Here is a 25,253-nt window from a genome sequence, read left to right as displayed (position 1 = left end):
CAAATTAAAAAGGTATGATATTGTTTTCATGAAACAATCCTGAACTGAAAACAAAGTCTGAGCAAGGACTATATAATGTCCTTGGTCTGAGGGAAAGGTCTGTACCTTGGTACTAGTGTGGCCTAAGTTGAATTTCTGGGGATGTCCCTACAGTATAGCTCAACTGGTAGCAGCCTAAGAGTTCAGCCCCAGGCTTCGATTCGTTGGTTACTGGGAGACCTGGTCCAATTCTCTACATCTGTCAGGATATCTTGATCAGCACCCTTCTTTTGGAAGGGACATGAAATGGGATTCCCGTGTTTGAGGAAGTGGCTAAGCAAGAGCTAGCAATTCCTCCCTGTAAAACTATACCCTGCTACTGAAACAGCAAGGGAAACTGGGCACTACTGAACAAACAAAATCACTGAATTTCTAGGACGACTCCAGCATCCCAAATTGCTGCCATTTGCTCCCTTCTCCTTGACCTAGGGCGGAGGTGTCCTCAGTCTGGCTGATTAATTAAATTGTAATATGTTGTATTCATGCGCAGGAATTTTAGGCATCATCCATTTTGCAGTAGTGCTTTGCATATGAGCAGCTACAGGAACCAATATGTGGGATGATTATATAAGCGGTAGGTGTTAATATTATACAAATTTGATACAAAAATTAGGGAAATATGGGTCCAAGACAGTATAGACAAAGTGCAATCATATACGTAGTACTGGCTTCTTGCTGTGTATTTTTAACTGGTTATTTTTGTGTGTCATAAATTGAATGTGAATTGAATATACTGAATGACAGGCATATAAAAAAATGGAATGGTATAAATAGTCAAAATCGTTTATCTCCTATGCACACTGACTGTAAATGTGCATGATAAAGATGCATATTTTCTTATCAATAGACATTTACATTGTATATTGTCAATACATTAATATCAGATCAATAATGATTAATATCACTTCAAATTGATTTTTAACATTTCTCAAGACAGCATCATACATAGTTGAAGATGAGATGTACTTGAGAGTGCTATTAATAATAATAACAGCCCATTTCTAATAACCATTATCATAATACATGTTTAATACAACAGGTACTGTTTTCTCACAGAAATTTACATTGTCATCTAAAATCAAATTCTGAAGAAATGTTTGCTACAGCAAAAAGTTGCAAACATTGTGGATGTTGGAGCAAGCTAGGGGTATTCATTTTGGCCTTGTACAGAATATTATTGTGTTCAATAATATTACTCTCCAAAGTCCACAATATAGGGTTAATGACCCGCTTTCCTTTGGTCTATACGGTGTGATAAGGCATGGTCGTTCTTATAACCACCGAATAAAGTGCGGAGGCCGCCAAGCGACCGAGGCACTTTATGATTTGTATTATCACACCGTATAGACCGAAGGAAAGCGGGTCATTAACGTTATCATCATATAGCCATTGTCCATATAGTAGTTAGTAGTACTTTGTGTTGTATTTGATTTGTGTAGTATTTGTCTTAACATGAAATATAAAAACAAAACCCCGTCATTTAATGGTAACGTTCGAACACCGGGTCGGTAAGAAGTTTACAGACCCGCGGGTCCATACGAAGTTTACAGACCTGCTTTTCGGGTCTGTATGAAGACTACAGACCCGCAAATGGAGCCTTCTGATTGGTCAACGGTATCTACCTATATGATAACTAGAGTTCCACGAACACATTATCTTCGCCAAATAATCAAGGCTTATTGTGGAGAGTGATTAATATTTACATGCTTATCACCCCCTGCAAACTTGATCATACACCATACCGTTTGAAAGTTATGATGGGGGGGGGGAATGAGTCCAGTCTAGATAGGGATAAAAATCATTTGGTGGTACAGGACTAGTATATGTGTATAGTGTGCTGATATATGTTATAACTGGTCATCAAAAAAATTAAAAGTTATAATTAAATGGTACAGTCAATGTATATGAATAGAATAAATCTTTATTCCATATCATACACATTTTGCAAGACATAGTACATGTGACTTTTCCATACGGTGCTAGGTAATACCTAGCAGTGGTGCAGTTTTGGTGCAGTGTACTCTCTGCGCAGGGGAGTGGATCCGGCTGGTTATCTCCATCAAAAATGGAGATATTGTTTTGGGTGTGTCTGTCTGTGTGTGTGTATGTATGTGTGTATGTTTGTGTTTCCGCACCACTCCAGTCAGCATAACTCAAGAACCTCTTGATGGATTACAATGATATTTGGGATGTGGGCGGGTGTTGTGAAGTCGAAATTTAAGGCCAATTTTGGGCCCCCTGGTATGTGACCTTGGTACTGCAGCAGAACTGCAATTTTTGTATCTTTTGACCTGGACGTGCTGTGGTCTTGATTTTTGGGTGGCAGATAGCTTGTGATGTAATAAAGAAGTGGTGTAGGTTTGGGCCCCCTAGCAGCTTCCTCTGGAACTGCAGGGGCGTTTTGGGGAAAATCTTCTAAGGAGAATAACTGAACAAAGGAACAACGGATTTCCATGATATTTAGTATGCAGGTAGCTTAGATAGAGATATACACAATGAAGTGCAAATTATGCTAATTGGGACTTAATTTGCATAGCTAATGAGGAAAATCTATATTTGCAGTGTTTTCCATTATCAGACTCAAATACATGTAATGTATGTAGTTTATGGAAAGTGGATTATCAACAGATACCAATTATGCAAATAAATTCCTAATTTGCATAATCAATGCAAAACACCATATCTCATCTAATTGGAAAATTATAGGACTGTCAATATGATACTTAGTAAGCAGGTAGCTTAGACAGAGATATACATAATGAAGTGCAAATTATGCTAATTGTGACTTAATTTGCATAGCTAATGAGGAAAATCCATATTTACAGTGTTTTCCATTATCAGACTCAAATACATGTAACATATGTAGTTTCTGGAAAGTGGAGCATCAACAGATACCAATTATGCAAATAAAGTTCCTAATTTGCATAATTAATGCAAACACGATAATTCATCTAATTGGAAAATTATAGGACTGTCAATATTGCAACATGTAAGTTAGATAAAGGTGTTTATGACCAAGCATATATTATGCAAATGTGTAAGTCATTTGCATAAATAGAATTGTTCATGGAGATATGAGGTCGTGGAACTCTTGTTTTTGACATGTTTTTAGGAATTTTTGTCAGGCTTTCTATTTTGTCCCCCTTTCGTTATGTCTCCAACCGTGTGTTGGACAAAAAATGCCTAAACTGAACATGATAAAAACCAACCGGACCCACACATCTGCTTGGAGTGCAGACTGCCCCATCTGTTTATTTATGTGCCCCATCTGTTTATTTATACTTTTAGGCAAGGCCCTCTGTTGACCTGTTTCGGGAACACAGTCACACGCCCCATTATATAATGTAGGGGATTTACAAACTATCCTTACTAATTATGCAGATTAGCTCCTGATTTGCATAATTAGTCATTGATTGTGTAAAGCACCATCTGAGCTCTCTACATACCAAACTTCACGACGATCTGTCCACCCCTTCTCAAGTTATTCATGTCCGAAGGTCAAAACAAAAACACCCACTGCAGTTCCAAACAAGAGGCTAGGGGGCCCAAACTTACACAACTTAATTCCTGTGGCATGAGCTATCTACCACACAAAAATCATGACCATAGCACTTTCAAAAAATATGCTCCAAAATTTTGAAGCTCCGCTGCAGTACTTTAGGTACCCGCTAGAAGGCCCATTATCGAACTTTACCTTCCTTTCTGTAAACCCTACCCATCCACTAAATATCATACAGAACCATAAAAAGCTTCTGGAGTTATGTTGTCCACATACAAATTCACATCCATACAAAGCCCGCTTCAGTACTGAAGGAAAATGTCAGGGGAACCATTTTTGAACTTGACCTCCGTTTCCACAACATCTACACACCTACAAAAAGTCATGAGGATCCATCAACGTTTCCGTCACTTTTTTTGCCTACATACAAACACACAAAAATCAAAAGCCTGCTGCAGTACTGTTGAAAAACGCAAGCTGAAACATTTTTGAACTTGACCTTCGTTTGCACAACCACTACACACCTACCAAAAATCATAAAGATTCATCAAAGGTTTCTTGATTTATGCTCTTGACATACATACAGACCCACCAAACAGCTGGCTCAACCAAAAACATAATCTTCCCCGAGTACTATAGTTAATTAAGAAGATAATTAATGTTATTTAATGGTTTTCTGATTTTAGAAAAATAATCATTATGCTACATTGGATTAAAACAGAGTATGATTTATTTTTTTATACAGAGTATGATGTCTTGGTGCACACAATTTTTGTTCAATGAAGCAATTAAGTTAAAAGGGCACATCATGCACAGTACTACATTATAATTGTAAAATTGCTTTCTTCAATTTTCTTATATTATACACTAAGCTAAGCATCCTAACACTGTCTTTGTATGTTATCATATTAATAGTATCCTGCTGCTGACTTGTTAACAATATATACATTTTATCATTTGACCACACCCCCTACCAATGAGCTGCTTTATTTGAAATATGATTGCAAAATTAAAATCTATGATAAGAGGGATCAATGCAAACAAATCTTACATGTAGGTAAATCTGGGATTTGATACTAAATTAAATATAGTATTCACAGAACTGACAAGGAAAACTGTGATGGGCACACAACTGTATAGTTGTCAATTTATCAAATCTAAGGAAGAATAATAGCAATAAGTGCAGTAGTCAGTGTCAATTCAAGACATTGATAGTAAAAATTACAATACAATAGAATACCAAATAAAGAACTTAAAAATTGTATAACATGTTATGGTTAATATATGGGTTGCACATTAAAGTTACAGCACAAACAAACAACAACTATGCCATGTCTATCATATTTCATTTTTCGCTGTATTGTATATGCACATGATGTCTACATTGTACATATTAGGTTACAGATAAGATATAGATACGGAAACTGAGATACAGGTTAAATATCATAATATCAACCATCAGAAGCAAGAAGGCCTACCTTTGTTCAGATCAATCATGTAAACCAACTTAGCCCTGTTCCAGAATCCACAACAAATTTTCAAACAACTTTTCATCTAAGTAATAGGAGGCATGATTGAGATCGCGAGCAATATTCTATTTGCATGTTTTTGTGTGGGATTACTGTAGGTAGAACTAGAAGGTAAGATGACAGAGGTGTTCATACGATCTGTGTACGTTTACCTGGGAATGGCTGCATGACGTGCATAGGGGCCCATCATATGAGGGGCCTACACCTCCACAACGGGATTCTATTACAATCCATCTACCCATTAATTTGCGCAATAACTCACACAGAATGTCCAACAAACTGAGGGACACGTAATGGCCGAATCACCACCTGTAAAAACCACAAATTCTCCCAGCGTGTGGCCTGTGACAGCCAGGCTGCAAAACCCCACACCTCTGCACCGAGGTAACGCGAGCTTGGTTCCCGGGTACAAGAGATTAAGGAGGTACTTACAGAAAACGATATAGCATGCTATAGATGCCTCCCAAGGGACGGGAGGGATCCACGCTTCCTTTCTCGGCCGTCCCGTACCCACACCAGCTTCAGAACAGATTGTAAATATCGCCCCCGTTACAAGACTGCACCCCTCCTTCCTCTCTGCAGTGGCCAAGACGTATGATTGCAGTGAGAATGTGTCTTGCATTGCAGATTGAGTTGGGCCGGGACATTAACATGCTCGTGTGGTTATCACCACAGAGCAGGGGGTGGGACCGCATTGGCAGGGAAATGTCAAACGCGGGATTTGGAGCCAGGTGAACTCCCGTCTATGAAAAAGTAAGCAAATAACGGCCAACGGGAGACATCGGGGACCAATTTTAAAAATATCCAGGGCAGATGGGCCCGTGTGAGGGAATGACATACATGTAGGCCTACCTATCTGACGTCACCTCATCGTAGAAAACATCGTCCTCACAGAATGTGAAAAGCATGGGCATGGGTGGGTTGGAGGGTGGGACACAGGTGCTTCCCTGTAGCCAGGAGTCCTCACAAAATGATTGCGGTTGTTCCCCGACGGCGTTGGCAGTTGTTGGTGTCCTTACGCACACAGGGCTTCGCTCTCTCTCCTCTCACATGCATGGGGCTATGCCTGCTAGACCACGGCTTGACGTCATATGATGCAAACAAAGACTCCAACCACTGTGCAATCTGGGTGGGTGAGGAGCCAGTCTTTTATTCTTGTGGGGGTGGCAGGCTTGAAACTCAGCCCATATGCAAACACTTACTAAGTCCTTAGCCAACTACAATCGTCACCATTTCCTTCAAGACGAAAAAGAGCATAGGGAGACATGTCAGCTTAACATGCAATCTACAAAGGCAGCCCATCACCTTGCATAATTCTCTGCAGGACAGAGACAAATGACTGCAGGATGCAAATCAGAGATCTATTATTGACAGGTCAAACTGAGGCACCTGCTGAAGACAGGTGAATCAATAGCTATAGATAAGAAATAGATAACAGGTAAATCAATTTAGCAATAGATAAACAATAGATAACATGGAGGTGCATCAGTAGTTATAGATAAAAATGTTGAAGGTAGCTTTCAGGGGGGGGGGGGTACTATGACTAAATGTTAAAACATATTTCAAAACACTAATTTTTGGGGTATGCCTAAACACCACAAACCACCGCAAACGACCGCAACCCACCGCAAACGGGTCTAATATGCAACTTGTAAATGGGCAGGGACTGAATACATTGTCTATGCAATCATGAATAAAGAATACGAAGCAAAGTGTTAACCAGTTTTATCAAGTTATTCCGCTCATATCAAGATCAGAAGAATTTTTGGTCGCCATATTGGATCGTTGGTGTTTGGGGTCTGCATGGGAAACTTCTTGATACTTCTTAATTGTATTTGAAGCTGAAAACACTCTTACAAGTCTTATGACTTGATAATGATACAATTAAACTATACTATAATCTATTACCAACAACATCCACATTTTATCGATACTTATCCTCTGTCATCTGTCAAGCTAGAGAAAAGGTATCAAAGAGTTCTCCATGCAGCAATGGAGTTATATAATCATTTTTAAGCTACTTGAAAACAAAATCACTGTGTGACTACATGTACTTTATATAATCTGTAAAATCTGTTATCAAAAGGGAAAGGGACGATGGGTAACTAACTAAAGGTCACAGTAGAAAAATAACAAAAAAAAACAAACTCCAAGCAATCATCATCAAGGCTAATTGCAACCTTTCTTGTATTAGGCCACACCAATTTAATTTGTTGCTTCTCGGAGTTTTTCAGAAAAAAATTGGAGCGACAGGGTGAAAAAAAAAACATCAAATTTTTTGCAAATAGTCTGGGGTGAAGATAAGGGTTTACATAACATCAAGAACTAGAGTTCCATGATCTCATACCTTCGCCAAATGATTTTAACCTTTATGACTGACATATTAGGAGTGTCTCTCATCAATTATAAATCATAGTAGTTGATCGTCTTCACCCAAATAACAGACGTTGTCCAAAGTATAAGATTAAGAAAGAAGGTTATGCTAACATCATCAATTATGCAAATGAGGTCCTTCTCAGCATAATTTGAGTCAACTATGTTCACCTTCACATAACATCCAAATGGCACAACTATGTAATTGCCATCATTTACCTGTATGTAATTAACGTAGTTACTCATTAATTATGTAAATTAGGCCCACAATTGCATATTTTTTTATCTATCAACATCCCTCTCTTCCTCAGTTACAAATGTCACATATTTGAATAGTCATATCATGGAACACAGCAGGTTTTTAAATTGTCTAATTAATTATGCAAATAAGAATCTGATTTGCATAATCATCGTCCAATCATAAAAAGTATCACGTCAGCTATCTACATACCAAAATTCATGACCATCCATCAAGCCCATCTTGAGTTATAGTATTTTCTCATTAATTATGCAAATGAGTCCACATTTGCATAGTTGATATCTATTAACATTTATCTCTCCCTCAGATACATATGTCACATGTTTGAGAGTCCTACCTAGGAATTTGGCGGATATATAAACTTTCCTCATTAATTATGCAAATTATATATTGATTTGCATAATAAGTATCTTATCATCACTCAAGCTATCTACCTACCAAAATTCATGACCATCCATCAAGACCTTCTTGAGTTATTCCCTTTCAAAGTCTGAACCTAAACCTGCTCCTGCAGTTCCAAAAAAGCCGCTAGGGGGCCAAAACCCATACCACTTACTCTCTGTCCAAAGAGCTATCTACCACTCAAACATCAGTTCCATAGCTTGTCCAGAACACGATATATCAAAACAGGAAGTTCCGCTGCAGTACCGTGACAAGCCGCTAGGGGACCCAAAATCTAATCATTTCCACGTCTCATCAAGACCTACCCACCTACCAAATATGAAGACAATCCATCCTAGCCTTCTCGAGTTATGCTGTACGTTACAAACATCCAAACAAACAAACAAACGCTACCCTATGCATAACCTTCTCGGCGAAGGTAATAAGAGGATTATTCAAATTTCAGCTTTGTATGGCTCATTCTATGCAATGCACCCCTTTCTTTGATCTAACGAGGGGGGCCCTAACATCGCACACGCCCTAACATCGCACAGATTTTTTACTGACCTTTTTTTGCATAAGTACGCTGTGTTTGTGACTACTGACTATGCTGATAAGGAAGGTAAATAAATGAAGTTCATGCATATAGCTGTCATTTGCATTCAAAACATATTTGTACATGTTCATTTCTTGTTTTGTCAAAAAATAGTATTTTGACAATAATGCTGGTAGCGCTGAGTAGACTGAGTAGAGGGTAACTGCGTAGCTAGACGTCCCGGCGCCTAAATATACGACCTGTGCCAAGCTGATACACAACTAGAGTTCCACGACCTCATACCTTCGCCGACTGATGTTAGCCTTTTCGAGCGAATGCTAATCACTCAGTATGTAAATAAGGTCCTCATTTGCATAAATTTCAAGTGATCCTTTTCCCTACTCTCACCTCTCAAATAAACGTACCGGTACGTTTATTTTTTTTCGCCTCAAAATCTGCCCGGTACTTTCTTACTTTAGACGGTACGTTTATTATTTTTTGAAAAATTGGGATTTTGCTAAGCAGGAATCCCTCTAAAATCGAAAGTTTAGGTTTTTCTGCCCATATTTCCCTTTTATTTTTGCTAGTAATTCGCTATTTTTTGGCCAAGCGGCGTTGATTGAAATCGTAACGTATCGGTCGATCTCGCTATGACATTACAGTATAAGTTAAGTTAACGTTATTATTGGGGGGAAAAAGACGCAACACTGACATTTCACAATACCATTTTCATGTAAATAACTGTGACAGTCTCTGTTTACATCGTAAACCCAAGGCAATATATAACCAAAGTACTAGTACGCTGATCAAAAAACGAGTAGCAGACTTGCACAGGGAAGAAATATTCGATGACCGCTAACAGCAGCGCGGCGGAAGAATAATTCGTTCACAGAAGATAAATTACACGTAAAAACAACAATTATAACTTAACTTCCCTTATGATTTGTGTTTTGAGGCCGCAAAATCTAAGAGCGGCACAAAAAGAGCGGTAAACAACAGCATGTTTTGCCATCGAAACATGGCGGCGGCACCATCACGCGTGGTGACAGTAAAACTAGCAGAACATTGCATAGTGCGGATTAGGATCTTTAAAATGATACCGTGAAACGTGAACGCGTAGACAATATTATATTTTGCGGTAACAATAGACATAGAATTTTATCTATATTTTAGGAGGGTTTGTATTTTAAAATAACCGTAAGATTTTCCCAACTTAGCGGTAAAGCGCCGTTTCTATTGTCAACATGTAATCGGTAATTTCGTCCTATGTGCGGCCTGAAACGCTGTGCTATTTTTACAGTCCAGCTCTGTTAAATATTGTGGGCTCTACCGCGGGAAATCGAAATCCGAGCGTCTCACAAAAACTTTGTTCTTGACGCTATGGAGCAAAAGTTTATAGACATAACCCTTTTTTGTGTTCATGTTTGTTTCTTGGGGGGAGGGTAATGTCTTTAGAAAATATGATTATCTAATGATTTTGATTATATGTCAGTAATAATAAATGATAAATATCCATGTACAACAATTTTCCTTGATCACTTGCTTCAAGTTCCAGGTAGAAAATGCATGTATCATGTAACGTTACATTTACACTTGTTGAATTTGAAATCACCGTCAAAGCGGGGAACCTATGCCCAATTTTTCAACATCACTATTATATTTTTTTTGTGTGGCAAGAAGATCATAACATTAAACAAGATATGTACGTTGATGATGATGATGATGAATGGTTTATTTATTGCACACACAATACAATCAGACCGTGACAGTCAACCGACTGAATTGCAGTCAGACTTAACAAGACGTACGAGTCATTAATTCGTAAAATATAAATACATATTTAAAATCAATGGAAGTTAAACTAGCGGCGTAGTGCTAAAGGCTGGGAATCAGCGCTATTACGTTTGAAACAGAATGCCATGTAGTAAAGCCATATAAACAGATGGTAAAGTCAAGTATTGTTCATCAGACGGGTCATCTGAGGTATGGCGCTGTTTCTATAACGGTCCGTTCTACAGCGTTGTAGGTGCAGTTTGTTCGACGAACGCATACGTCGGCTGCTGATTGTCTCCCTTACGGGTGGCAGGAAGTGGCGGTACAGTTTAGATGATAGTAGAGAGGTGGCAAAGTTAGAGTTACGTTACAGTTAGTCTGTTCAATATCTAACAATAGGTATGGTCCTCAGGCATGATTGAATAAATACTAGTACAACCTACCTGCTTATTATCTTCTTTCCCTCCGACAGTCATGTGGACACAGTTTACCTGTCAATTTGCTAATTTTTCGGGGGGTACTTTTATTTCAGGGGGTACTTATATTAGATTTTGACGATTTGTCCGGGGGGTACTTCTATTCTAGGGGGTACTTCTATTTGAGAGGTGAGAGTACACATAACACAGCATTAAAGTAAAATCTTAATTTTACATTAAAGTAAAATCTTAGCAAAGAAGCCCATTGTAGCATTTCCTCATATATTATGTAAATGAGGCCCTCATGATTTATGTCTGATAACGTGCACATTTCATTATCTTCCGAATGCCACAAGAATTAAATCCCCATCATTTACCACTCTGGAATTATAGTATTCCGTCATCAATTATGCAAATTAGGTCTTCATTTGCATAATTGATATTTATCAATATTCCTCTATTTCTCAGTTACATGTCATGTGTTTGACTACAATGGAATGCAAGGGTTTGTATACTTTTTCGCATCACAGATCCTGATTTGCATGATTCTTCTACGATCTTGTATATCATCACTCAAGCTATGTACATCCCTACAAATCGTGACGATCCGTACCAAGCAGGGTAGTGTGAAGGAAACTTTTAATTGTGACCACGACAGCCGGTGCCCCCCAGATGTCAGAGCCCGGCCGGGGCTACATCCCTGATAGGAACCGGCGCAATTGTGACCGTAGCATTAGTAACACTAACAACTCGACCAGTTTGGAAAGTCTGATCTATATACATGTAGTTCCTACATGGAAATATGAAGCTAACATGTTGTTGCCTAGGTCCCCTCTCCCACCACATGACCTGGCCCGCTTGACGTCACACATGACCCCCATGATCACATGATCGCCGCCTTCCTAACGTTTATCAAATGCCAGGATGGCTTCGCCGCATATCTGCCCGGTGACTAACTCGCGCCTGGCTCTAAAACACAGTTCGAACAACTTTGAACTACATCTAACCTTGCCTCTGAAGGTTGACAGTCAAAGGAAATGTCAGGAAAGGCTTTTTTGCATCCATTTGATAGTGTGTGGATATATGGCTTTACTATTGACTTTCGGATAAAGTTATAGCACTGCCTGGACGATTATCGATCTTTATTTTCATTTCATTTTCTGTCCACGGGAGGAGGAGAGAAACACTCCACTCCGAGAAACGTTTGCTTGCATCAAGGAGGTTATAACCTCCTTATTTGCATCCATTTCATGGTCAACAAGGCTTATCATGGAGAGTGCCTTTATCATATCCAAGACTTGAGATATCATTTGTCCTGGAATAAGACTAGTATGCATCAAGGAGGCTTAATCCCCTTGTATATATGTATGTGTCTAGTGTGTTGCTAAATCTTTACATTTACTGTGACCTACTTTAAATTTGTAGTTTAAATAAACAGCAGCCCAAATCCCAGCTGGCCTTGGTGTCCCCGAAATCAGGTCGTACAGTACGAAGCTTAAGCCCATTGTATACGTAGAAATTTCCTTATAAATTGTGTTAATGAGGCCTTGTCATGCATGATTTTTGTCTCATATTGTTCACCTTTACTTAGCTTCCTAATGATACAAGAATGAAATTCCAATCATTTACCATTGTGGTATTTTCATTTAGTATTTTCTGATTAATTATGCAAAATAGGTAACTATCAGCATCATTGGTATCTATCCATACCTCTCTCTTTTTCAGCTCTAAATGTCAAATGTTTGAGAGTCATATTTTGAAAGGCAGCAAATTTATAAACTTTCCTTGCTAATTACGCAAATTAGCTCCTCATTTGCATAATGAGTATTTGATTATGTAAAGCATTAATCAAGCTATCTACATACCATAAATCAAGACGATCTGTTGACCACAATTCTAGTTATTCATGTCCAAAGGTAAAAAAAAAATTAAAAACACCCGCTGCAGCTCCAAACAAGCCGCTAGAGGGCCCAAACGTACACAACTTACTTCATGTTCCATGGACTATCTACCACACAAAAATCATGACTGTAGCACTTGCAGAAAATTTGACCTCAAACTTTGAAGCTACACTGCAGTACCCAAAGTACCCCCTAGGAGGCCCATCATCGAACTTGACCTTCCCCTTTAATAAATCTACATATTCACTAAATATCATGCACAGCCATCGACAGCTTCTCGAGTTATCCTGTCTACAAGCAAATACGCATACATAAACAGCCCGCTGCAGTACCGCAGGAAAATGCCAGGTGACCCATTTTTGAAGTTGACCTCCGTTTTCACAATCTCTACGTACCCACCAAAAATCATGCAGATCCATCAACAGTTCCTCGAGTTATGTTGTCTACATACAAACACACTAACATAAAAAGTCCACTGGGGCACTGTAGGAAAACACAAGGTAAACCATTTTCGAACTTGACCTTCATTTCCACAACCGCCACTCACCTACCAAAAATCAGGAAGATCCATCAAAGTTTTCTCGAGTTATGATCTTGACATACATACGGACCCACCCCACAGCTGGCGTAACCGATAACATAACCTTCCCACGAAGGCATAACCTTCCCGGCGAAGGTAACTATCATTCATGTAAGAAATATAACTTCATAAAACACTAAAAATTTGGGTCTTTAAGTGTTTGTTGAGTAGAAAACCGACCAAAAAAACACAACTTAAACATCGGTGTCATCTAGCGACGTTGTTTTCCCGCCTTTTTTCCTCGTCGTGATGGTGGCGGGGCGATTTAACGCACAGAGAGGTTCAGAGATTTGTTACGCTCTAACATGTGATTGGTACCGTCTATGAAAAGGAAACTGAATACAGAGATGGCGAAGACATTAGGCAATAAGTAGACGGAGTATTGTTGATGTAAGTGGTGTCGTTTTTTCGTAATTATTTTGTCAGTCATATGTACGTAGCCTATTTCCCGTGAAAACATGAGCTGGGATGCGCTAGATATAGCCCTTCTCACATGACGTGAGAAGTGCACACAGTCAAAATTTTCTGGTCAAAAGAAAGCTAGAATATAGTAGACTGCTAGCCTCATTTACATTTTCTTAACTCCATCACCAACTTCTGACGAGAGCAATATTATAAAAGCGTGCCAAGTTAGGCACACTATCAAGTGTAGCACTAAATCAGAACGTACTTTTGCGAAAACGTCTCACAGCATTTGCCGCTTGTAACTTTGAGCGTGAAGGGCCCATGAACAGTCTGAATACATTTCTTATCCAAGTAAGTTCTTTAGATGAATGTGTTCAAAATTCATTCATCTAAACCTGACCACTCTCTGGCAACCAGTGATGGAGCGCCTTGAGTTTGAGCGCGTAAAAAAATGTGCGATGTTAGGGTATGCCCCGTTAGTACTATAATTTCAGTAAGAAAATTACCTTTTGCCATGTATTATATATGGATTGATATTGAGAAATAATTTTGATAAATGAAAAATTATATTTTCTGATCAATATTAAGCTTTTTAAGTTTGTGCAGGCCTTTATAATCTATTTTGGTGGTTATTGAGTTTTACAACTGAACAAATAGTAAAATTGGGAGTTAAAATTTGTGAACGGGAATAGTTTCCCAGAATAAGATGAATGTATATTCTTATATATGAAATAACATAACGTTGAAAAATGAAAATACCACATGCATATTAGTGTCCTGATGCATTCCAGTTTTCATTTGCTAATTTGTTAACTGAAACTGTATTCGGCCAAGATAAAAAAAGAAGAAAAAAAAAAGAAGAGGGAATCCCTTACTACCTACCAACCCTATTTTTTCAGAACCATTACCAGAAATACAACATTTTTTTTCCATAGGCTCAAAATGACAGTCACAATCACCAACAGCAAATATGTCATAACAGATCATACACCTTTGAGTTCACCTCTCACACACTAGAGGGCAGTGCTTCACCTTTAACACACTTGGATGGCCATGTTTTCTGTGACCTTTATTAATATGCCTAACATCAAGGACGTTATATTAAATATGGTGATAAATAAAGATTAAAAAATCAAACAGATGAAATGCGCATATGAAAGTTTTGACACCAGGATTTGTAAACAATAACCCACAGTTATATATTGATTTATATATACATACCACTTCTTTCTGACATCAAAAGCTACCGGTCCCTGCCATCAAAACCCTAGCATGTCCAGGACAAAAGATACATCAACTGGAAGTTCTGCTACAGTACTAAGGATGACCACCAGGAGGCTCATAGTTAACCTTGACTTTTGTCTTCCCAAGACCTATCCACATACATGTGCCGCATATCATCACAATCCAACTAGAGGTTTTAAGAATCTAAGTAACATTCATACTGACTACAAATATCTAAAAACACAAAGACACAGACATACACAGACACACACATATACACACAATGTACACTGACATGTGCACAATCATACACTTACTAATACATACACATACACACAATCACACACACATATACATGTACATACACACACACACACACACACACACACACACACCACACACATATACATGTACACCAGTCTGATAGATATGATTATGTACAATCATACACTTACTCATACATACATGCATACACACATGCACAAACAGACATACATACAATCGTACACTTATAGTTAATATATAACGGAGGGGGCCCCAAATTCACCACTGTAGCCTAACTTTGCCACTTTGAGTTTCCTTAATTTCTGACATGTTAAGATACAATGTTAAGGCTACTTTTACCATTCTTCCAAGCAAAAAATGTTTAAGTTCAATATGCATACAGTTCTTTGTTCAAGTTAAGCCAAGCGGCGAGTTGCGGGGCAAAAATTGAAAGGGAGGATGCACGACAACATCCCGGTGTCTGGGCGGAGTACCTGGCAACAACTTCGGTCTTACAATCTCTGATTGTTTTTCTTTTAAAAAGGATGCTGTGAAGTAAATATTATATCTACAAGAACATCTTTAAGATCTTCCTAACCTGTATAATAAAGATGCGTGTGGAAAAATGTCATTTTGGGTTCTTTCTAATCATCTATTTGCACAAAATTAGACCAACTTTTCCTTCGTCGAGCATCCTACTCATCGATCGAACACATACAATCATTTTCAACTGTTCGAATGTGTCCAGGTGAAGAATGAAGACAATTTATTAACAAGGTAAGATTACATGCTCATAGTACATATACCTACACCATGCAGACACACACACTCACTCACTCACTCACATACTCACTCACACACAAACTCACACAAACTCACACACATGCCTGTGAGTGTGAGGATACCTTTTATGTCTATTCTACATTGTAAACCATCAACAGGCATGCAATATCAATGTTAGACCACGCCAATTTTATTTGTTGCTTCTCGGAATAGCCTGTCCTGTTTTTCCCATTTTGAAAAAAAAAAAAATTGGGTCACTATTCCCATTCACAAATTTTAACTCCCAATTTTACTATTTGTTCAGTTGTAAAACTCAATAGCCACCAAAATAGAATATAACGGCCTGAATATACCTAAAAAGTGTGGTCATATTGATCATAAGTTATAATTTTTCATTTATCAAAACTATTTCTCATTATCAATCCATATAGTACATGGCAAAAGGTAATTTTGTTATTGAAATTATAGTACTAGATCAAAGAAAGGGGTGCATTGCATAAAATGAGCCATACAAAGCTGAAATTTGAATAATCCTCTTATTCTTTATGTTATGTAAACCCTTATCTTCACCCCAGACTATTTGTCAAAAATGTTATTTCTATTTCCTTGTCGCTCCAATTTTTTTCTGAAAAAATCCGAGAAGCAACAAATCCCTTAAGAACCCTAAGCATCAAGTAAATGTACAGTTTAAGCTTTGTGTATAACAACGGTAAACATGTAGCTCTTCTGGTCTGCGTGTTCTTTCCTCTCTGTACTGAAGTAATACACCGGTGACTTACATAAACCTTTCTGATGTAATCATCAACAATTATTGCTTTTAGCTCTAAATCTAATTAGTTAGTTAAAATCCTCCCACACCATTATTGATGTATAGGTCGGTGCCCATCTCCGTTTCATAGCCCTGGGCCACACTGTGGTGCAATCACTGTAGCAGGGGGCTAGTCCACTGGCAGTGGAGTGTGTTTAACTTCCATACTGTTTCAGAAGTATGTACCATTTTTATAAAGTCTTTGGTATGACTCAATGCGCCTCTTGTCCAGAGGTGTCCTACCTGGGGCTTGAACCCCAGTCCTTCTGGTCCAAGTAATATGAACCAGATGTGGTGAGAGACAGAAGCACAGACCACTACACCACAGGGACACCCCCCTAAATCTAATACAGAGAAAAAAAATTAAGAACGTAGGACACAAACTTAATATATTTATGGTGTTTGTGGTGTGGGCTAAGGTGCTTGATACCCTCTTTACCGGGAATAACAATATGTCTTTAACCAGTTTCCATTTGTGTCCAGGTTGTTGTTTATCATAAACACTACTACTAGTACTACGTAGTAGTTTAGGCAGAATAAACCAAGACAGTGTATCAAGCTGGAGCCCAGCCTATTTCACTAGACCTGCGGCACATTGGCGGTATTGCTGCGTCCTAAACTGGATTTTAGCTATACCCTTGACTTTATAGTGGAAATATCATACAAAACGTATAAGTATGACTAAAAGGACAACAAAACACACAAAGCGTACAAATCACAGAGCACAGTGAGGTCGGCAACATGCCGCAGCTTCAGTGATATAGGGGCTTTGGTAGCTAATTGGCCATAGAAATTGTTATTCCTGATAAAGAGGACATCAAACACTTAAAGCCCTACGGACTCTTGTTGAACTCAAGAGTTTACCAAGATCACACTGTAATTACCCCCCATGGGGCAAAAGATGATGAACGATGTCGTCAATAGCTAATGAATAATAAATAACTGGTTGTCAAATAAAAAGGTTATAAACTCTCCTGACTAATTGTGATTCTACAGCTCAAATATCTAAAAGAAGTACTTAAATGTCCTGTTAAGAATGTTGGTCACCATTGAAATTTTCCATATTCATATCCCTTTGGAAATTAGTTATTTACATGATTTAGAACTACAGCACCTAGACACAACACCAGAGGAGCAACAAATGGTCTACCAAGACTGGACTGTGAATAATATTGATATTCATGAAGTTGATAAAAACATCAAAAAGTACAATATATCACTGTACCAGACAAAATTATAACACTGCATGGTGGTTTGCTATAGCACTATAGTCATTAGACTCATTACTGTACAGTAATGGAAACACTGGTGAATTTAAGGATTAAACTTAAAGTTTGTGGTTAAGCGGTCACTGTGAAAACTGCAAACATAAAACCACCAGGAAAATTTCGAGAACTACTGTATTTTGGGGATATGTTTTGATGTTTTGGATAATGTTGATATTGTCAGCTGACCTTGGCCTCAATCTCAACCATGCAGACGCCTAGTTCATAAAATTTGCAGCACAGCCTCTCTTCACAAAAGATCATTGAAGTATAATAAGGGACCATACAATATTTAGCGGGGGGGAGGGGTGGTGCACTGGAAGTCCGGTCAAAAAAATTTTCCATGACCCTCCCCCCATTTCAAACAATTTTTCCATGACCCTCCCCCACCTCGAAAAATTTTTCCATGACCCTCCCCCTACAGGTATCGTGTAAAAATGGTCGAAAAACGACCCCCATTTATAAAACAACTACTGTATGGACATCGGGCGTCCACTTGGGATAGCTGACGCATGCTATAAGATAAGAACCGGGAACCAGCGGTTGTCGGTACCAAATTGTATAGGGGGCAAGACAGTTGAGAAAATTTTGAAATCGGGACCCTTTGAACTGCTATATGAGAGACAAATTTTGCTGGAAGAGTCTGCTAAGTTTAATCAAGCAGATATATAGACATCTCTATTGTAACAAGTGCTTTTCAAAAAAGCTGGCGTTTTGGCTACGTTTATGAGTGTGAATTGTCTTTTCCCTTTTCTTGAAGTAAAATCTGCCAGAGAAAGTCACTCAAGGGCTGTTGAGTCTATAAGAAAAATTGTCATTTTGGGAAAGGAGTACTGTTTTAATAGAGAAAGGCAGATTGGGGAAAGCAATTTTGGAGTTACGGCACTTAACTTAAGTGCTTTTGAAAAAGCTGGTCTTGGCCTACAACTTGAACTTATTTCTAAAATGTACAATAGGCTCATTATAAAAGCTATCAATGTAATTATGTACATAGCACGCAATAAAACATACAATTTGAAAAAGCACCATTGAATCATCAGCACTATGGTAATTAAGTGAAATAGAAGTTCATAACAGCTAAGGTTCTATCTAAAATGACTACCAAATGTCAAACAAGTGTTTAAACCAATTAAAAGCTACCTCATCCCTATTATTCTGGTTTCCGCATTTACAACATTTCTTCCTTATTTTCCTGGATAATTTTGCTAAAATTCATGAAAATTCCCATAGTTTTGTGCCGAGCGGCGTCACTTTCCACGTCCGTGTTGTCTGAATGAAGTCGATACTGAACAATGGAGCATTTGCTACTGTAACAAAGGATCGCTGTTTTGCAAACAACATCAAGAGCCTCTGTTTACATCGGGAATAGAAGTTTAGTGGCGAGTGTTTTGCAAGAATCATCTTACCGCGCATAGGAGCCGCTGCACGGTATTTTCCATTACAATGAACAGAAAAATTTGAATGCCGGGTTTGGAATCTATGAAGTCCTGTTCATAAGACAAAGGCCTTGTATATACTAAATGAAGATTTAAAAATAACAAATATAACATATTTCTTTATTTATTATTTAAAAAAATAAAATATGATATTCATAAATATGATATTGATAGATTAATATAATATCAATATATATTTTTGATATTCAATATCTAAAAAGAAAAAAAAATCTATGTACTGACTCGATCCCGGATCCTCCGGATCCGAAGAACACGATGTTCCCAGTTGAGCTAAGTTGTAGTGTGTAATATGCGGCTCTGTACATAATGCTTTAACCTCACTACATGGTATCATTTATGTCGATTTTTTGGCGTTTTTTTGACGAAATCATTTTTTTTCTGCTGCAATCTTGTGGTATAGATGTAATATGGTCATTTTTCAGGATATCAAAGTCCGAAACCACAATGCAATGATATTTCCGAACAGTTGTAGCAGTTACATGCGGTCGCCCTCCTATGTGTCATGCAAATCAAGCCTGCCTGGCTTTTCTTGCTCTCTTGCCATATAAGGCAACGGCTATACAAGAATTTTGGAAGGTATTGCCATATAAGGTCATATGGTGTGCGACACAGTGTTGAAGCTTCCTGCATGCATGCATCGAAGGTAAGAGCCAAAACATTGCGTTTCGGCGCGAAGGCGCCAAAACGCAAAAAGAAATACAGCTTGATTTTTTGGGGACGATGCCCTCCGACATATTTTTCGCCGCGGGAGGCGCGACATGCACCCGCAGGAAAATCTTGAACCTTTGAAATACTATTTCCCGAATTTTGAAGAACAAATTTTGCTGGTAAACAAAGTAAGTTTAATGACCCAGCACATTGAAAAACGCCATCACAGGCGATATGTTACCCCTGGATAAATAAGAATAAACAAACAAACAAACCTCCTTTAGAGCTGATAGCTGGATAGCTTCCTGTGAAACAGTGGAGGCGCGTGCTGGACGTGTGCTTCGGCATGTTTACTACGGTAGTTTTGTATTTTTTCGCCTCTACGCTGTGTGAAAAGACAGCATAGCGGGCTATTTACAGTGTCAGTTTGTCGGCCCACAGAATAATGTTTATGCACAACAATTCAACGGATTCGTTTAAAAAAGTCCATGATCCTCCCCCCAACCCAGAATTTTTTTCCATGACCCTCCCCCCCACCTCGAAAAAATTTTCCATGACCCTCCCCCCCCAACGCAACACCCCTCCCCCCGCTAAATATCGTATGGTCCCTAACTCCTTTCATACTTATATGACCTTAGGTAAAGGTTATGTTTATGAGGAAATGGGCTCCTGTAGTTTATCTGATTGTAAGCCTTAGGATACAATCCATGATTGTGTACAATGTATGCCTGTGACACCACAAGCTTTTTCTTAGAGTCTCAGATATCAGCTATTGTTGTTTTAACATTGGCTCTATTTAAAAAAAAACATTCATCTTGTGAGTGAATGTGACACTTAACGTTATATCAGAGAAACTGAGGTTTTTCATTCACTGCTGCTAAACACCTTTAAAACATCAAAGTTGAACATTGCCACTACTCAAAGAGCAAATGTAACAATACTACACAGCTACACACACAACCAAAGTATTATTACACACAATAGCAAACAATATGCAAATAATCAGTCAGCCGTTACCATTCAAGAGCAACCTGGAAATGCTCTGACCTATTGACTACTAGTACTGACAACGAGCCCACGATATTTACCGCAGCCTTTTGGTAGCCCCTGGAATTATGTCCATATCCACCCAGGCAGGTTCTTCATCAGTACATTCCATGCGTACTTGTCTTAGGGAAGATTCTACCCGGCCCTCAGGAAAAACGACCATGGAAGAGAGAACTTAGGGAAGAGCGCTAGCTCCCCAGTTTGGTAACGTTCCCAGGATTTGAGTGATAATTGTGCAGTGTAAACATCTTTCCGACATTGTATCAGGGCAGGAAGGTAAACGTCACTAATCTCTTCTCCTGACGTCAATAGCTAAATAACAGGTCAAAGGACAGCCCGGTGTGATCCATAAATACACAAGGGGGTGACCCATCTTACCCAAAACTCCTTGAATGATTGCTGATCCACAACACCCTCAAACAAAGTGACACATTAAAATGTACCCATATAGTGCATATAGAACAAAATTTTTACTTGGTTGAAGCAAACAACATTCTTTTGTACAGAAAGACTTTGCTTAAAAGTTTACAATAGATAAAAAGTCATCCCTACCACAATGGACTCTTCTATTTAAATCTCCCAGGTATGCATAATGTTGTCTGTAGACTGTTCCACTAGAGTGAGCCACTCAAGACTGGGAAATTCTCATGATTTTGTTCTTGCCCAGGCTTTTGTCATATATTAGAAGGTAAAATGTGATTAGATAATGAAAACATAACTACTGCTGATTACTCATCTAAGAGTGTTATTACTGCTTAATTCATTTTATTGCTGTAAAAAAGTTAAACTTTGCTTTAGAACCCCCCCTTCCAAATGTGAAAGGTCCTGTCTTCTGTTCTTTCTAAGAAAACAACAGACATCCTGTCAAGACCTTTGACCATCCTCAGAATTCCAGGAGCAGGCACCAAATGACAAGTGCTGACACATCTGTGTAAGGGCTTCCCTTGTCAGTAAGTGCTTGTGACGTAATAACTTGTTCACATCCTGTTACTTTCCACTGTTTCCTATACAGAACCAAATTGAGTGTTAGAAAATATTTGGAGAGACTCTAAGAATTAGAAATGCCACATAGTGTTATAACGTTATAACGTTATATATACTGTTAGTAAAGTGATCTTAGAGTTCAATGTGATTTGACATCAGGCTCTATTCAAGGGCAAGAAATTTACATGTCTCATTTCCCACAAAGCTATTGAATGACTCAGATTTGTTTGGGTTAAGATGTAAATGGCTAATGGCTCAGAAATGGCTTTTGGCCCTTACAACTCTAGTCTACTCCACTCTACATGTAAAAATGTATGGTACGTGACATATCTGACAATTGATGTAACGTTGGGTAACATAAATTCAGGATTTTTCCGATAATGGTGGACTGAAATCAATCTAGCAGAACAATAAACCATCCTTTTTTTCTATTATTCTGTCAGTATCATGTACTATCTTTGCACTAATCATATATATATGGTAGATTTTGTCTCTAGTCGTGCTGACACCATAATATTTCAACTTGAAACTACCGTCCGCCGCACGCACAATGACGGTGCTGTCGGACAGGGGTGAACATTAATTCGGGAGAGAAGATTCGTCTTGAATATGTTACCGCTAATTACATTTTATACAGCAGCTATTCGTTCCATCCTTGGCTTGAGGAGAGTGCTATGGATATAGACGTGTCCAAGTAAAAAAAATACACGAAAAAACGGCCGTACCGCACACATCAGGCCTCCGGGAACAACCCGTGTGTTGAGTCGGTAGAACGTTACTCAAAGTCGATCCCCACCGTCATGGAAATTTGTACATTATTCATCGGGGCGTTAGCTGGATGCCGTAGAAATGGTAATACTACTACCGTATGTCCATGTGTTTCTGCTTGTGCTAAGAGCAAACTTTGAGGAAAATATCGCCATCAGTCCACTATCACACACAACATTTGGACAAAAAAGTGTTCCTCGCAAACGTTTGTCGTCTGCCGAATAGCAGGATTCTGGGTAACGAATATGGCGGCGGGAAAATTCACCGTAGTGCCGTAGCCATTGGTTGTAGCAACAAATTTAAAGAGGCGTTTTGATGATTAATCACACTTAGAGTCCAGTTGTAGATTAGCAAAAGAGATTCTAATAAGTTGTATTGTAAATAATTGTGTTGAGCAGGAAGCGGATGTGACATTTGTCTTATAAACCAGTGAACAACTATGTAGTATAATTCTCCCACGAAGCCCTCAGACTGTGACAATAAGGGACGGAGAGTTTTTGACATAGCCAACTTCTAATGCATGGGTATCGAAGCTTTTCAGACAGTGTTCTGAATACGTTAGTCTGTCAAGTTTGCATTTCTAGCGGTATTACTGATGTTGCATCTAGCACGTATCCCTAAATACCCCGTTTTCGAAAAATCCCGAATTTAAGTACCCCGCGAATTTATGTTACCCAACGTTAGGTCTAAGGACAGACCAGTTTACCCTTATAACCAAAAGGTGCACTGGTCCCTACTAGTATGAATACTTAATACGTATATTTTGTTTAGCGTCTCATGCACATGCTAATTTGCATCACAGTTCTGGGGAAAGTGCTCTATGGCCAGATTTACACAATCATTTACATTTGGAGTTTTGTAGGAAAGCTCAACTTGAGCAGCCCAAGCTCCTCACACACAGCCCCAAATCGACTCCGAAAACTTGTGCGTAAATGGGGCTAATGTCTTACAGAGGCAAGAGGCTTTTCCCAAGTCTGTGTTTTCATGATTAAAATGAATGACATGTAAAAATGTATGATACGTGACATATCTGACAATTGATGTAGGTCTTAGGACAGACCAGTTTACCCTTATAACCAAAAGGTGCACTGGTCCCTACTAGTATGAATACTTAATACGTATATTTTGTTTAGCGTCTCATGCACATGCTAATTTGCATCACAGTTCTGGGGAAAGTGCTCTATGGCCAGATTTACACAATCATTTACATTTGGAGTTTTGTAGGAAAGCTCAACTTGAGCAGCCCAAGCTCCTCTCACACAGCCCCATTATCGACTCCGAAAACTTGTGCGTAAATGGGGCTAATGTCTTACAGAGGCAAGAAGCTTTTCCCAAGTCTGTGTTTTCATGATTAAAATGAATGACAATATTTTACGTGCAGAGGTTTGGGCTTAAACGCCATAAGTTTCTTCATACACTGGGCCGCTGCCTTTACCTCACCATACGAAAGGACAATACAAGTTTTTAAATTACAACTCTTTTGCAGTCATGTCCAGGCCCGGGTGCACACACTTGCTACACTGAATTTGAACCAGATGTGTCGAAGTAGCAGAGTGCGCAGATAGACTACGACACCACGTGGACAAGCTTAAATAAACTTTAAGTCCTCAGATGAACTAAAACTACATATCTACTTGGAGATCATTGCTGTATATACATACTATCAGATGTATATTATTAAACTTAAACTTAGCTGTGCCATTAAATAGCTAGTTGTGGCTTCCAGCTGGTACCAAGGCTAGCCTATGTTACACAATCTCTTCCTGCCAGTGGCTGATTGGGCCTCCTACATGACCAGTGGAAGGCCTGCTAGAATTGTGATTTAGTCGGGCTACACTAAGGTCTCACAAGGCAATTAGGCCATCCCATTGGATATAATGTTTAAATACGAACCTTTCATGGCCGTAATTCCAATTAAAACGCAGCGTTTCCGGAAATGTTTTACTTTCTATTGCAAGCACACACGTTCTTCAGACAATGAAAAAAATATCAAAATATAACCTGGGGAGGGATATCTAATGGCATTTAAACTGCAATTACCTACCAGCCGCAAGTGGCTCTTTGGTGCCGAGAGAGCCTGACCGCAGTACTCAGATCAAAAAAGCGTGTACGTCCGACAATCGCTTGGATGCCGAAACTTTCCCGCCTTATCCTGTCAGACATAAACAAGCTTTCACCTCAAATCCTTTGTATATCAAGTGGGATCGATCAAAGGCAATTTATGATCGACTTAAACACCTGCCTTTGGGCCCAATCATTTTTTTAGCCCGCACTCTTTGGGCATCTATACGCTGAGTAATTCAGGCATGAGACCC

The 25,253-nt window shown here is 38.8% G+C and overlaps 1 protein-coding gene and 1 long non-coding RNA gene across 21 annotated transcripts in view; one reads left to right on the top strand and one right to left on the bottom strand.

Moving 5' to 3' along the window:
• The window catches only part of LOC136445028 (3',5'-cyclic-AMP phosphodiesterase 4C-like), a 366,783-nt gene that overhangs the window by 42,676 nt on the left and 298,854 nt on the right, over positions 1–25,253 (bottom strand). Inside the window, exon 1 of one of the 20 annotated variants that reach the window (XM_066442871.1) lies at positions 21,228–21,508. The exons of 17 other annotated variants lie outside the window; for them this stretch is intronic. In XM_066442871.1, coding sequence (XP_066298968.1) covers positions 21,228–21,349 — 122 coding nt within the window. In that variant the 5' untranslated portion in view covers positions 21,350–21,508. Of the gene's footprint in view, positions 1–5,499; positions 5,823–5,919; positions 6,270–21,227; positions 21,509–25,253 lie in introns of those variants that run through there. 2 more of the 20 variants (XM_066442876.1, XM_066442878.1) reach the window with 2 other exon arrangements.
• LOC136445035 (uncharacterized) lies at positions 21,774–22,601 on the top strand. The gene is made up of 2 exons (XR_010757376.1): positions 21,774–21,874; positions 22,033–22,601. It is a non-coding gene; the product is annotated as an uncharacterized lncRNA (long non-coding RNA).

This window comes from Branchiostoma lanceolatum, chromosome 11 (genome assembly GCF_035083965.1).
Source record: "Branchiostoma lanceolatum isolate klBraLanc5 chromosome 11, klBraLanc5.hap2, whole genome shotgun sequence".
NCBI classification, from domain to species: domain Eukaryota; kingdom Metazoa; phylum Chordata; class Leptocardii; order Amphioxiformes; family Branchiostomatidae; genus Branchiostoma; species Branchiostoma lanceolatum.
This window is presented reverse-complemented; position numbering and strand designations above follow the sequence as displayed.